At 42.6% G+C, this 15843-nt stretch overlaps 1 protein-coding gene across 12 annotated transcripts in view; it reads right to left on the reverse strand.

Annotated features, from left to right (window-relative positions):
- The window catches only part of Erc1 (ELKS/RAB6-interacting/CAST family member 1), a 270194-nt gene that overhangs the window by 51653 nt on the left and 202698 nt on the right, over nucleotides 1–15843 (reverse strand). For all 12 annotated transcript variants that reach the window (XM_060384052.1, XM_060384050.1, XM_060384047.1 and 9 more), the window contains 2 exons: nucleotides 8846–8990; nucleotides 1434–1532 (listed from right to left, as the gene is read on the reverse strand). In XM_060384052.1, the coding sequence (XP_060240035.1) occupies nucleotides 1434–1532; nucleotides 8846–8990 (244 nt within the window). The remainder of the gene's footprint in view (nucleotides 1–1433; nucleotides 1533–8845; nucleotides 8991–15843) is intronic.

Genomic DNA, 15843 nt, shown 5'->3' on the forward strand with positions numbered 1-15843 from the left:
GAACAATGCCCCAGGGCAGCATGGGAATGAAAAAGAGTAGGTTAGTATTAAAACAAAGACATAAACATAATGTAGCAGAAAATAAGTCCTTGGCTGTTTTTTTTACCTTAGATTCTAGTTCCCTAAATTACAAATTAGTAATTAGTTTATGGTTCCATGTCTACTCTTCTGCCTTTCCCAGAGCTGCTGTGCAACATTCTCACGACAGAGCTTTTCTGTAGGATCTGCTCGTTGCCCTTTCCATCTGTTTGTCCCCCCATTCCAATCACCTCTACCTCACAGCCAACCCTGTTTCAGGGAAAAGATCTGACATGTTTCATGCAGAGCCTAGACAATCTTAATTCTAGTAGCAGGAAGCAGACAGAGCAGAAACAGTGGTTTCTAGGTAGGGGGACACCCGACAGGCAGCTCTCTATTTTACATAAGACTGACTGGGTCTTCCTTCTGAAATATTTCTCAGCTGGCTTAGCGAAGGCCATCATATAGGGCCATTCCTTCTGAGTCTGAGAAAGAGTAACAATTTGGATATCTACTGCTATTTTCATCTACACTGTTTCTATGGCTTCTTCAAGGAGAATGCCACAGTTGTCACTTGGTGGAGAGCTTTAGTAGGGGAGTTTCCCTCAACTTTTCAGTCATATGGATGTAATTACTTGGCTATTATTTTTCCCTCTAAGCTTTGTATTTTTACACATGCTAAGATTGGGTGTGACTAGGATGTTGAAACTAATTGTGGGCACAGAGATACGAGGTAATCTGCTCAATACTCTTCCTTTTTCATCACATTCAAGATCTTGGGAGGGTTTTTTTCTCCTTTCAAAAATTTGCAACTTTTGACTCCCTTCAGCCTCACAAATGTCTCTTCTGCATTGCTAGCAAGCCAAAGGCAACAGCTTCCCTTGAGAATGTCATGCTGAAGGGGTCTACAGGAGAATGAAGGGAAGAAATTAAGTTTCATCTATTGCTCTATTTTAAAAACATTTTCTGTGGTCCTGGAGATTCAACTTGGGGACTTGCACACGTTAGGTAAGCTCCTGACCACTGAGGGAAATCCTAGCCTTCAGCTGTAGCTTTAACAGATGATGAGCAGAGACTACATAATTTGCAATTCAACAAGAAGTAATTTCTGTTCTGAGCTTTGCTTGAGCTTGAGCAAAGTCTTGCTTTCCTAAAAAGGAACCAATTCTTTAATAAGAAAAGTAGGACTCACTCATTTTTTTTTCTCAAGGCAATTACTTAATAATAGTTCTCATAAATAAAGTATATGCTCTTAAGATATTTAGAACCATCAACTTCCTATATTGAAATTACTTGAGGAAAATCTAAGGTTTTTCTTCTAATTTATAACCTAAAACTTTCAATATGCTACCACAAAATATATAGCTATAAAAGTATTCTTAAAAAAACAAACAAACATTCAAACGCAGTCTTACCTGGTCTGGGGAGGGTTTATGGTTCATCTGATTGGAACGGGAGGATTTGAAGTGGTCATCCTCATAGTTGTCAGCCATTAGTTTCATTCGATTTTGTGTCTAAAATGAAATTCATAGTTTAAATTGAGATAAAATCCCTATGACACACGGCAGAGCAACAATTACCTTAAAGACTTGAGCATGAAACTAGTTCCGTCCACAATAAAATCAATTAAACACAGACTTCAGGAGGATACTGTCCAGGGTTTAGTCAAAGCTATTCATAGAGTGAAGCCCTGACCCCAGTGTCACCGCATCTACAGACAAGGTCTTTAAGAGGCAACTGAGACTCAGTCAAGTCAAAGGGCTGACTCCTAATTTGTGACTACGGGTGTGTTCTAGAGAAAATGAGTCGAGGATCCCCTCTATGTGAACAAAGAGAAAGCTGGCTCTGCAGGGGAGGAAGAGCTCTCTCACCAGGAGAGGAGTCAGCGGAGACCCCTAACCTTGGGCCTCTCGGACTTCTGGACCATAGGCAGACAGATGAACTACTATTTCAGCCACCCACGTGATGCTACTTGTCGTGGCCGCCTGAGGTACGAGCGGGAGGTAACTGTGCGGAAGACAGCTCTGCACAGCGCGTTGTTGAGCACGGCCAGGTCAGTCTGGACTGCGCCACTCATGGTGCTCTGCTACTTCAGTTTCTCAGTTTATATTTAGGTAGGACTCATTTTTGATTATCTAAGAACTGGCTTATTTTTTAAAACAGCTAATTCAGTTGGGCTGGATTTTATATAAATATTAAGATCATTAATATCTGGGGAGAAGTTATTATAATACGATCATCTAGAAAAATCTAAGAGAATTAAAGAGCGTGTAACTTACTATGGAAGATATGTGTATAAAATTTAAGAGCCATCAATAAATAATTTAAAATTTGAAAATAATAAAATATTCCAAAATTCTTCTTAATTCTCCATCTTCGTTAAAAAGGACTGGTGACTGCGGTCAACTGAGTAAATTAGCTACATGCAAGCGGCTTCAAAGTACTTGTTTGGGTCCAAATACACAAAAGTAATGCACAGTAGACTAATAAAATATTGTTTAAGTAAGTTTTAAAGCAGCAAAGTCTTGCTTATATTTGTGGTTCTTAAATGTTTACCATGAACATAATTTGAGGAATAAAGTGTAGGTTCCTCTGGTCAGTGATAATCACATTAATACTTCGGTGTGGTAGTTTGAATGAGATGTCCTCCACAGGCTCAGGCAGGTAAACACTTGGTTCTGTTGGTGGTTCTGTTTGGGGAGGTTTAGGAAGTGCAGCCTTGCTGGGGGAAGGAAGTCACTCGGGTGGGTTCTGAGGGTGTACAGCATTGTCTACTTCCAGTTAACTCTCTCTGCTCTGTGTTTAAGGTAAAGGAAGGGATCACTCTTTACCTTCCTGAGCTTTAGCTTCCTGAGCCTGTTGCCAATCCTGCCACTTACTGCCATGCTTCCCTGCCATAATGGGTAAAGTTATCCCTCTGGAATGTAAGCCAAAATAAACTTCTTCCAGAAGCTGCTCCTGCCGATGGTCTTTTTCACAGCAACAGGGCTAAGAGGCGCACCCATCCCCTCTGCCGTGAGAACAGGCAGCAAGAGGAAACACACTGGAAACCAGAGTGAGCTCTTCACTGACACTGACTGTTAAAGCCCTGTCTTAGGTTTTCATTCTTTTGTTGCTTATGAATTACAGAGTTGAAGATACTTAGCCCAAACAGTCTAAGAAAACTTTAAAAATAAGTGGTTTTTCTATGTCACAGAACAATGCATGACAGAGAAGTCTGCAAGGCCGCTCTCAGAAAAGAAGGAAGGACAAGGAAAGCCATACCTGAAGAGTGAACAAAGCATCTATATACCGCTCGTGTGAGCAGGAAAGCCTGTCTTGACTGCATGGTGAATGTGGGCAAAGACAGATGATTAGTTAGATTTCCAAAACATGAGACAATCTTTCCTACCTGATATCTAGACCATGTTTAAAACTTAAAAGCAATCCAAATAAAGCACGGATGAATCAAATTTTAAGGCAGAATAGTATTTCAAGTACTTTTTAGGAATGAGTATGTAATGTAAGTAAAGGAAGCTGATCTGAGTAGAAAGACCAAGGATCACAGATTTGACCCATGTAAGCGACTGAAGATACAGCACCAACAACTCAAGTCTCCATCCCTAGAAGACATGAGTGTGATCAGGGTCAGTGCTCCCCGGTCTATCAGGAATCTGACGTGAAACCTGATCCCTTGCACAGTCAGGGCGGCCTCTCACGAGATGCTATGCAGCGCACACTGTTCAGGAGCAGTTCTTGTGTGCGGGGCTTACTGAGGTAAGATAAAGAGGCAGGGGGATAAGCACGGCACTACTACGAAGGCATTTTACACCAGATGTCTTCTCTCTTCAGCCCTGTCGTAGCACGGATGAACCCTAACTCCAGCAGCATAAAGAATAACCCTACTTTGAAAGAGGGAGAAAAGAGAGGAAGTAAAAGGGAAAGAACTGACTGGAATAAAACTTTATTTAAAGCCATAAATGCATACCTACACATTTCTGAGAAAAAGACACTTCAGCTTTTATTGTTAGTCTTGTTTTTTTTTCTAAGAGTCGCAGAAACTACTTCACAGAAGAACACTCTAGCAAAAAAAAAAAAAAAAAAAGGACAGAATGGAAAAGGAATGGAAATAAGCCTGGTGTTTTAAAGGAAAGGGTTGAAAACCTTTTCTTACTAGCAAACTCTGCGCTTGCGTAGGCTCTGGTTACCAGCCTAGAGATGTGTTGCTCCTTCCGAGAGACCTGTGGGCATCAGCTAAACCACTGTTGGTATGCTTGCGCTCTGACAGCGCTGTGACAGTGAGTCTCCAGCTGAGATGAGCACTTGCCCTTCTAGCTTGTCCTGTTGCTTTTCCTCTGTGGCGAGATGATGAGCGAGGCATGACGCCAACTTTGTTGCTGGACAGAGCACTGTGAGCCCCTTGCTTCCTCAGGTCTTACCTTTCCAAACAGGTCTACTAACAGTCACTATTCTTCAAGTTGTTCAATCTAAAAATTTTAACTACTCTTGACCCTTTACTTCTCATGTGTATTGGCAATGGCTCTTTTCAAATTCTCTTTACTAATTAAACAGTTTACCTACGTAACCATGGGTCTGGTCCCTTACTGGGTCTCTATGTGGCAGACAGTTATTAACCTGCAATAGAAAATCTGATCTTAAAACCGGGCGTGTGACATGTGCTGTAATCCCAGTACTGTGAAAGGTGGAAGGAGGAGAGAAGGTAGAGTCTAGCCTAGGGAGACAGGAGACCTGTTAAAACACCGAGATGACTCAGTGCGTAACAGTGCTTGCTACCAAGTCTGATGCCCTGAGTTTGATCCCCAGTACCCACATGGTGGAAGGGGAGAGCTGTCTGACTCCTACATAGAGAAGTTATGTTTTTTCTTGCACATTGTAACTCTAGTTCAAACACTGTCTTCTGGTTTCCAAGGGCACCAGGCACACAGGTGGTGCACAAATATACATGCAGGCAAAACACCCATACACATAAAATAATTAAAAAAAAATTAAGGTATCTTTCTTTCCAAGCCAACACTGGATAGATGTTGGTCATAAAAGTATCAGATGACTCTAAAACTAGAAGAGGAGGAAGGAAAAGAAGCCACAGGCCCTCCAGGAGGCTAAAGATGTAGACCTGGCCATCAGCCTATCAACTTACAAGGGACCTGATATAGTTATTTGTATATAACTGGTTTGTTTCTTTTTTTAACCCAACTGCCATATAAGTGACTGAGACTAATTTTTATTTGTTTAATAATAAGCTTCACAACACAATAGCTGAGCAGACAGTACTCGGTTCCCAGCAACCACATGGTGGCTCACAACCCTCTGCACTAATGTGGTTTCCTCCCACAATACTTGCACTTTGTAGCTTTCCTGCTGAGCTCTGTCTTCTGTAGTCTCCTGGACCTCTGTCCATGGATGACTCCCCCTACTTCTTCTTCTAACTACTCCTCCCATGGCTGGCAGGCTGGCCAGCCCTATTTTCTCCCCTGCTCAGCGACTGGCTTTAAACTGCTCTATTGACATATCAGGGACCACTGGGGGACAGAGTTTATACAATATTAAGACAGGAGATTCTCAGAACAAGGCTTGCAACCAGATATGGGGAGGTACAGAAATCGGCGTTGAGTTACATAACAACCTTATGCCTACAGGACCCTAAGTGGAATCTTGGGAATCATCCCCCAATTCCTGAAATGATCATTTCACTCTGTAAGATCCAGAAGACTGGTGACTGGGAACAGGGTATGTGGTAACAGAAGCTGAACATCTGGGAGTGACTTTGGCACTGGACAGTGGGCAGAGCTGTGCACGCTGGGAAGAAGGAAAGCATTGGTGAAGACCACATTAGTGAAACACAGACTTTAAGGAGGCCGCCAAAGGAGTCTACGGGGAGCGAGCAACATATGGTGGTGCTCCTCAGCCCGTTCTAGAGCTTCAGCAACTGCATCACCTGCAGCCATGTCCAAAGTACAGAAATCCACCTGAAGGAGCTGAGTGTCCCAGCTAAGGAATCACCAAGCCCCACGGACACTGCGGCTTTGTTTCTTCTCACTAACAGTGAACGTGGAAGAAAATACAAGATGGTGGCCCCTCTTGGTACACAAGGGAAAAATGAAACAAAAAAAAAAAACCTATTTCTATACTGTATGTATTAAAATAACACACTGAAAGTGAAAAGTGAGACCACACCGTGAAATATATTCCCTCAGTTCATATTTAAATTGAAAATCATTGTTCTTTGTGGGGTACAACTGTTCTCGGCTTTCAGTGAAGATCGTGTCTACCTCTAAGACTCATTCCTCCATGAATACAAAAGTCTGAGGACTCCTAAGTCCTTTATGTAAAAATAGCAGATGAGTATAACCTATGCATATTTCATGTATACTTTATGTCAATATAAATACTTGGTATTGTTTAGGGAATGACGAGAAAAATGTGTATGTTCAGTACATATGCTGATTTTAAAATTTTGGAGAAAGTTGGCTTTCTAAATCCATACTCCTTGCCTGTTGATTAAACAAACCGTGGATCAAAAATACTGGAAAAGGGCTTTTCTTGTCATCATTGCTTAAACAATGAAGAATGATGGCAACTCAGGATTCTACATGATGCATGTAGCTTTAAAGGCTTAGTCTCCATTATTTTTATTGGCAAAAGGCTTCCCTTCCAAATTTAATTCATAATGAAAGGCTTTAAACCTGTAACTAGTCTGCAGAAAGCTCTATTTTCTTGGCTGCTAGAAAGAATTTTCATCCAACGTTATTATTATTTTTTTTCCTTATGGAGAAAGAAAATAAATCAAAAGTGGTGACGTTCATCAAGTGTGGTTCATGTTAGATCTTTATTGCTCCTTTACACAATTTTACTTGTGTTTAGAAGAGATCTCTACCTGTGCTATAGAAAGCTGACAGTAAACCTGCAGGGTAAAGATCTACATATTTATTACGCTGCAACTTGGTGGCCTTCAATGTTGCTCCACACTAAAAACCTAGCCCTAAACCCATGGCTTAGGAGGTCAAGACCCCAGTGGGGAACCTGCTACCATTGTTTTGATAAATGGAAATGCTGTGAAACTGTCTTCTAAATATTTACATGGACAGCCTTAGACAGGAGACGCTCCCAACCGGGCCCAGAGACATCCCTTTCTGTAGTGGGCAGCAGTTAATGAATAGACTCCTGACTGGCAAAATGGCGAGACTATGCGCCTGTTCAGTGCTCAGCCCTAAATGTGACCTATCTATCGACCCCATCAAGGATCGGGGAACTTGTGGAAAGGAGGCAGAAAAATGTAAGAGTCAAAAGACGAGGAAGAGTGCCAGGAAGTGCTGTCTTCCAGACCTGACTTGGCTATAGCACTCATGAACTCATTGCAGCTGGTTACCTGCCCAAGGTCGAGCCAACAAGATGAGACATTTCATTAGGCAGCACTAGTTAGGCTCAGTGGGGTGGGAGGACAGGAAGGTGCGGAGAGTGTGTCCCGGAGCCTTGTGGTAGATATGATCAAGATGCGTTTTATATATGTATGAAATTATCAAGGAATAAATGAAAGACTTAAAAAAAAAAGTTGCAGGGAAAGAAGAGGGAGTTAGTAAAACCTGGAGAGGACAGGAGCTCCACAAGGACCAAATATATCTGGGCACAGGGGCTTGTCTGAGACTGATTCTCCAACCAGGGACCATGCATGGATATAACCTAGAACCTTGCTCGGACACAGCCCATGGCAGCTCAGTATCCAAGTGGATTCCCAAGTAAGGGGAACAAGGACTGTCTCTGGCATGAACTCTGTGGCTAGGTCTTGACCTCCCCAACCCCCGTGGGAGGAACAGCCTAGCTAGGCCACAGAGGAGGACATTGCAGCCAGTTCCGATGAGACCGGATAAGCTAGAGTCAGATGGAAGGGGAGGAGGGCCTCCCTTATCAGTGGACTTAGAGAAGGGCAGGGAGGAGATGAGGGAGAGAGGAGATGAGGGAGGGGGATACAGCTGGGCTACAAAGTAAATAAACTGTAATTAATATAAAAAATAAAAATTTAATAAAAAAATATTGGGGAATTAGAAAAAAAAAGTTGCTCCAATGGGTCAGTCGAGGCCTAAAATTAAGAATTTAAAAAGCTAAAGCTGAGCTTAACAACAAACAAAACAAAACATCTGACAAGCCCCCAGACAACTTTAATAAAGTTCTTCTCAAAACCTTAAAAATACACGATGCCATTTATATATATAGCTGTAGATTTACAACAGTTAGAACCCTCAAGACAGAAAAATGAGGACAAGCATTTCTTAGAAGTCAAATAATCTGTACTTGGCTAGGAAAGAGCTGATCCTCTAAATGTATTTTCTCTCACTGAAGTAATGATAAAAGTATGTGCACCAAAATGAAAGCTGGAGTAAATGGGATGCTCTGCACTGCACACCTCAGTTCCTAACCAAAGGGATGCAGCCAACTCAGCAAGTGATCCCTTCTGTACCATGAGCAACACAGGTTTAGACTCGACAGAGTGAGCTGATGTGAGAGACAGAGAAAAGGACAATGACAGACATTTTATTCCACAGCCCCACAGCCTGTGAGAGAAAAGTGTAAAGTCAAAATAAAAAGACACATTTTACCAACAAACAGGGAGTGAAATATCTCAAGTGGAGGAATCAAGAGAGTGGTATACTATCAGGACAGACAGCTTGCTTATAAATGGAATATGGACAGAGCACTGGCAACGGTCATTGTGGGAACCAGCACTCCAGCAGGATTCAGGAGACACTTGAAATACTCAGTGGCAGACATTTTTGAGAGGCAGTGGAGACTGGCCAGCTCTGGCTGCCTCCACTGCCCTGGGTGCCACTAATACCTGTTGTTTGAGCTGCTGCACCAGGCGGTCCTTTTCCCGTTTCAGCGCAGCCACTTCTTCTTGGGTCTTTTTCTTCGAGGATGAAAGCTCTAGAAGAGCTATGTTAGCATCCTTTTCACTAATAGCAGCCAGAAGAGCTTCTTGCCTGCAGAGGAGAACAAAAATGTGAGCACCGTTCCAAACCTGAAATAAATTTTGGAGTTCTTACAAAGAAAAATCTAAAGAACAACAACAACAAAACAAAATAAAAAACCTGACTTTTGTATCATTTCATGGGGTGGCAGGAAGTTCACACCATGATTTAGTTCAACATTGCTCACTTGACAAAGAGCACAAAGGAGCCAAGTACAGTAAGAAACACAGCATAGGGCAACTCTGTTGGGATCAGAACGGAGAGTGCATGACTCTCTCTCTCTTTCCTCTCCCCTTCCTTTCCCCCTCCTTCTCTCCAGGGGTACATGTGGCCTGACTTCTTTGGTGGAATCTGGTTTCTTACAGTGACCAATATCTTAAAGGGATGTTCCCATGGGCTGACAGAGCAGGATGAATTAAGGAGTTCCAACCAATCAAAGAAGTTACTAACTTTGTATGTTTTTAAAAATTCAGCTACAACTCTACGTAGAAACTCCTTTTTACATGTTTATATTTTTAATTAAAAGGGGAGATAAAGCCGGGAATGGTGACACATGCCTTTAATAATCCCAGCACTGGCGGAGCAGAGGCAGGCCGATCTCTGTGAAGCCAAGGCCACCCTGCTCTCAACAGTAAGTCTCAGGCGAGCATGGGCTACATACTAAGACTGCCTCACAAGTGAGATAAAACGTGAGCATATGCATGCATGAAACTGAGGAGAGCTTGTAGGAGTCTGGTCTCTCTTTCCATCCAGTGCCGTCCTGGGTATGAAAAAAAATTTCTATCAGAGGTAGTTTGCCCACAAAGGGCCAATATTCCATAAATCTCTCCTAGCTTGTATGACTTTTATGCAAATCTTAACCCCTACCTCTTTCCTTCGTGGTGAGTCTTTTAAAGCTGGCCAACAGCATGACTGTGAGGCTGGACCCCAGCCAACTGAGAAAAGAAACAGTTGCTACATGTGTTAGAATAAAAATCGAGGGAACTTCCTGTTCTGGTGGCTTACTAGCCTCATTTAAGTCTTGCTGCACTGTTTTTACAAAAAGAATTGCCTTGCCAAACTGCCTTTGCTTTGTTACTGTGTTCTTTTGTGGGGCATGGAGAGTATTCTTCCTTTTCAACATGGCAATGGAACTCATACTGTCAGGCTTGGGTGCAAATGCCTTCACCATGTTGCCAGTCCTGATCTGAAAACTTCAGGAAAGTGGACTTAGAAACACAGTCCTTTGTTCCTGGGGCATGCTGAACATTAGTAATGTTGATCTCATTAATGCAAATAAATTTAGGGATGTGACTTTATTGGCAAGGATCTTTAAATATACTTTGAAACAATAATTTAAATGTCACAGATTACCAGTGGTTTCGTTACAGGCAGATATTGGGACTCAGTGGGTACCCACTTGGGATTTCTTATAATGAGGAACTGGATGAGGGACACAAGGATAGTAGAAGCAGCTAGAGTTTACGAAGAAAGAAAACATTTCCACAAAAGAAAGTGTGCCAGAGCTGGTGAGAAGGCAGGGGCTCCATGGAAAGCTGCAAAGGACTGAAGCTTTGCCTTGGGTTTTGGGATCATTTGCACAGAATAACTCATTCTCTGCTTGCTGTTACATGGCAGCATTTCAGTTTCTCCACGCGAACTTTAATGCCATGCTAATTGTGACCTCACTTTTCACCCTACTGTTTGCTATAGTCTAGCTAACTTCTCTGCAGTTTGTGTCCAGAAAGTAAAAGATCAAGGAGTATAAGAAACTTACAAATAACTTGAATACACTGGCGAAGAAACCTGCCATGGGTCAAACCCATCATTCACTAGGTCGTTTCTCATACAAAGAGACAAATCTCAATTACTATATGAGAACTATATAAAGTAGCTGTAGGTTTTGACCCAGGAAATGTTGAATCTGAGAATGCACAGCTTAAAGCTTAACTTTGCTTCTGACTTTTGTTAAGATAATTGAGCTTCAATTGCAAACATATGGAAAAGTTTAGTAAAGCCACAACTGGAAGACTATCGTTTAAATAGTCTAAGATTTTATTTTGGATGAATAGGTCTACTCAACTCTGAACAAGTAATACTAACAAATGTGCACCACAGATCAGTTTACAACACAAAAATAAAATTTGTTTAACTAGTTTTTGCTGCTGGAGGAGAGGGTCCTTATAGTATCACTTTCTACTGTAACAGCTCTGTGGAACTAGGGAAAATGGCAGGTGGCTTACACATCCAGGCTCTTGTCAGCACCAAAGGAATAAAGACAGTCTATACATAATGTGATCATGTGAAACAAATATTTTACATGGTAAAATGACCTTAAAGTTGAAGGAGTTCATGCTGGTTTAACTGTGTACTGTACAGCTTCCTGTCGATTGCCATCATTAGTTTCCTTTCAGGACATAAGAAGTTGGAATGATCCTAGTCAATTAGGTCTCATCAGGAGTAGCATTGTCTTCTTCTGTGGCCTGGTAATGCTGCTCCCCCATCAGGGGGAGGTGATCAAAGAGCAGGCCAATCAGTTCATGTCAGAGACAGTCCCTGTTCCTATTACTATGGAACCCATTTGGATACTGAACTGCCATGGGCTACATCTGTGCAGGGGTCTTAGGTTACCTCCATGCATGGTCCTTGGTTGGAGTATCAGTCTCAGGAAAGACCCCTGTGCTCATCAGAAGAAAGGAAAAGAAGACCTCCCTTATCAGTGGACTTGGGGAGGGGCATGTGTGCAGAGGGGGGGAGGAAGGGAGGGATTGGGACGGGAGGAGGGAGGGAACCACAGGGGCGATACAAAGTGAATAACGTATAATTAATAAAGAATTAAAAAAAATTAAAAGAAGTTGGAATGAGAAGTTTTCCTTCTCAGTGAGGGTGCTGCATTTCTGTGTACTGATTGTTAGAATCACACACTTGTTATTAGGTAAAAAGCAAATGATGAATTAATATATACAATATAATTATATGTCACCATCAGCATCTTTATTAGATAGAAAAATGATGGGGACGTGAGTACGTAGGAAACTGCCAGGCTGAGTTGGATGGAGAGAACTGACTCTGGTGGAAGGAGAGAAATATCTAGTCTCTGGCCACCACACTGTGCATGCATTCATGTACACACAAACATGTGTGTGTGTGTGTAATAAAAACGGAGAAGGTACAACGTGAAAAGGTGAAATTACTCTATATTGTTGACGTATTTTGACTGAACTCCAACTCTTTCACAAACAATATGCTTGGACACTTAGGGATAGAGACAGTATTAATAAATTTGTAATGGATACTATCAATGCTGGAGCTTCACTTGCTTTCTGTTGTTCGGGTCACACCTGAGCTGTGTCTCTTCCCATCCTGACAGTGGATTCTGCTCTAGGTAGCTCTAGGCTATTACATTACCCAACAACATCTATACACCTAATGTAATGGACGCACACTAACTGAATGGGTCCCTTTTCTTCACTTCCCCAACATTCTCAAGGCCATACGTTCTTTCCTCAGAATGCAAGAAACAATCCCCCCTCCTCCCACCCCAACTTTCCCCATTGCCATCAAGGATTCAGAGATGACCTGAATTGTAAGCATTTACTATGGACCCATCAACTCCTGGCATAGAATCACCCCCTTTTCTGGAACCTGTAAAGAAGGCAACCTCACTTTGTCATGTGGGCCTCAACTCTCCTTAGGACCCTTGCCATGCCTGTCTTTCCTTGCATTAACTCTCCTAATAAACCAAGTTCATTCTAGTGGACAATCAGCCTCAGTGTCCCCTTGAGCCCAAACCTGAGACTTTCCATCCTCATCACTAGTTTCAGATGTCATATAGCCAAGCGCAGCAAAACACCTCTATTACTTTACTATGACAATACAATGTGCGGATCCCCAAATTTTTCAGGAACTTAGTAATGGTTAAAACTAGCTGGAATTAACAAGCCTTTACTCGGGTCCCTTGCAAGCATCTGATGGGTCAAAACTCCATGCTCAAGCCTGGCATGGACAATCACACTTGTAATCTAAGTCCAGATGCTTAGATTACATAAGCACAGGCAGGAGGACCACAGAATTGAGACTGGACTTGTCTATATAGCAAGATCCTGTCTCAAGAAAAAAAGCAGACAACAAAGAAACCCTCAAGCCTCACTTTTGGAGAAGAATGAAGTCATCACTTTTAAACATGCAGCACACAAAGCTATGAAGTCTGGCTAACCGCATGCAAGACCACTCACAGCTTCACTGTCCTCTTCCCTGTGCCTCAGATCACCTTATTATACGCCCTGGGGCTATCCCTTTACCTGTCGTGGGCAGGCAGGTGAAATGCCCTGGCTTCTCACTTCTGCCTGTTGCTGAATAAAGCTTCTTTTGCAAACTTGTCACTCACTAGGTGTGGAGCAAACTGGATCTCCCTGGGCAGACCATCTTGGGAGTACTGTGGAATCTCCCCCTCTCCTTCTCTCAGGAAGACTGAATTCAAGGCTGCACCGAGCTACAGCCTTTGGAAACATTCAAGGAGACAAGGCGAAGATGTGTAAGCATACCAACAGCTTCAGGTTTGATGGAATTAGCCCTGCTGTTCTCCTAATACGTCGGACAGGAAGGGCTACATGGTAAGCTGGAACTTGGGTGCTTGCTAGATTACAGTGCAAAGAAGTTGAAACTTTTGTTTAAAATGTCATGCTTTCAGAGGCAACAGAATTCGGAATGAAACAAAAAGTAAGCCGTGAAAAGAACTGCAGTTTAGTTCTGTCTTCTTTGTAAAAAGATATTTTTTGACAAAGGTAATATTTCTCTGATGGAAAGAGAAGCACAGAAAAGTAAAGGTCAGAAGTGATTCTTTCTACTAGGAGTTTGAGATCTCGAAGCCAGGTCCTAACACAAACACGAACATTTTAGGGGGACTGGACACAAGCAGAAGTTGGCCACTAAGAGTGCTCCTCACAGGAGGCTGCCCCCCAAACAGAGTTCTGTTAGGACAAGCAGCCTGTTTACCTGGAGAGCACCAAGGGAGCAACCAGGAAGATGCAAGGGAGAATCCCCACAGGATCCCAGGACCAAATGTCAGTGCCCTTCCTGCCAGCTCACTCTCCTTGTTCTGAGCCTATGCCTCAGTTAACAAACAAACACCCCCACCATGTCAAGTGTGGATACAAACATTTCAGTGGTTACAACCCCTATTTCCTGAGTAAGTTGCAGCAGAAAAGCAAGTCATTAACGTGGCTAGTCACTCTGTCCCTGATGCTGTAAACTATACCAGCTGAGCTTGCTCTTTGACCTACAAAGTCTAATGGAATCAAGATGTGCACTACTGTGGCATTTGAGCTCCAGGAAATACGAAGGCCTCCCTTCTGTCCCTTTCCCCCTCCTGGGCAAATTTCAGAAACTAGAGACAAGTATCAAAGGCAAAGAGAGCTGAACATCCTTTGATGATTTCTGAATCTTTAACACAGGGGCCTTCTAGCACTAGTAAGCAAGAAACTGCAACCAGGGCTGAAATGGTGACTCAGAGTGAGGGTTAAGCATGTGTGCACGCCACAGAAGAGCGCTGAAAAGCACAAGATGTATGAATTTAGGAACACAACCAACAATGTTGACCAAGTATGAATCTCAAGCTGGATAGTTGCAAAATTATATACAATGTGCTTCACAAGCCTGAAAGCTTTAGAGAAAAGACCAGATGAGAGAATGAGGCTAGCACCTTTAGCATGCTAACGCCATGGGGAAGGAGGCACAATTTAATTGACTACAATCTAGATTAAATGGAAAATCCATATTCTCTTGTTATGGATTACATACACTTTGATTCTGTTGCCTTTTTATTTAACCAACCAGCTATCCAGAGAATACACACAGTTGCTGGGGTATCAGTTCTGCTCTTCTTTCTTATGTTCTGAAGATGTCCACTCAATTACAACTGTCTCCTTTCTCTGCAGAGGTCTCAGATTAACCTTTGGGAGGGCAGAGTCCTCCTAGGGACTGTGGGGGTGGGAGCCCGGGGTAGAGAATGTCTGTGGGGCTGCTGCTGACAGGGCTGCTGGGTAACCTCATCTCTCAGAATTTGAACCCTGCGTTCGTTCTTTTCTTTGGATATTGGAGGCTATCCTGGGTGTAAAATGTCAGCACCAAGTCAGTATTTCCCTCACCACTGTACTTCTCCATCATGCTAACGGAGGTGCTCACTCCTGGGTCCCCAGGCGGGCAGTGCCTACATAATCCAACCCTGTGTTGCCGCCCGTGGCCAACACTGAGCATTGCTCTTCTTTTCTCTTTCGTATTTTCCTTTTTTAATTCTCTTCGTTTCTAATAGTCTTTACTAAAACCGTGCCTTTACAGAGGACTGTAATTGTTCTAACCGTCACCACCCATTTATTTGGGGTCTTGAAGCTCCATCTCCAACTTTCCCATCATTCTATATCATCCTGCTTTTCCAAGATCCACGCTCTGCGGTCTCTCGGCGTATCACACACCTGGTCTATGCTCAGGGCCACGTCTGGATTTTCAGCCTCTGTCTGTCTTATAGTCTCCCAGTGTGCCTCGCATCAGCTTTACCTATTTTCATTGGTGTTCGTGTAACTCTACCTGCAAAGTGCCTGGTTGGTCTCTCTCAAGGTCTAGCTCCTTCCACGGGCTGCTACTTTGTCAGTAATCTCCTTTGGAGCACTTACATCATCTGGATGATGAAGAACACTGTTTTGTAAATAACCTTCAATTCTTTCATACCTGCAAGGTCAGCTTCCCCAAGTATGATACATTACAGCTTATCACAAGAAGTTTTTTTCTCTAGCAATTAGTTTTAGCAAATTTTAAATATTTTTTAAAGTTTTTTTTTTTAAATTATGTGTATACTTATATACTTTTATGTGGGCATGTGCACAGAAGTGCA

The sequence above is a fragment of the Meriones unguiculatus genome, chromosome 5, assembly GCF_030254825.1.
Source record: "Meriones unguiculatus strain TT.TT164.6M chromosome 5, Bangor_MerUng_6.1, whole genome shotgun sequence".
Taxonomy (NCBI): domain Eukaryota; kingdom Metazoa; phylum Chordata; class Mammalia; order Rodentia; family Muridae; genus Meriones; species Meriones unguiculatus.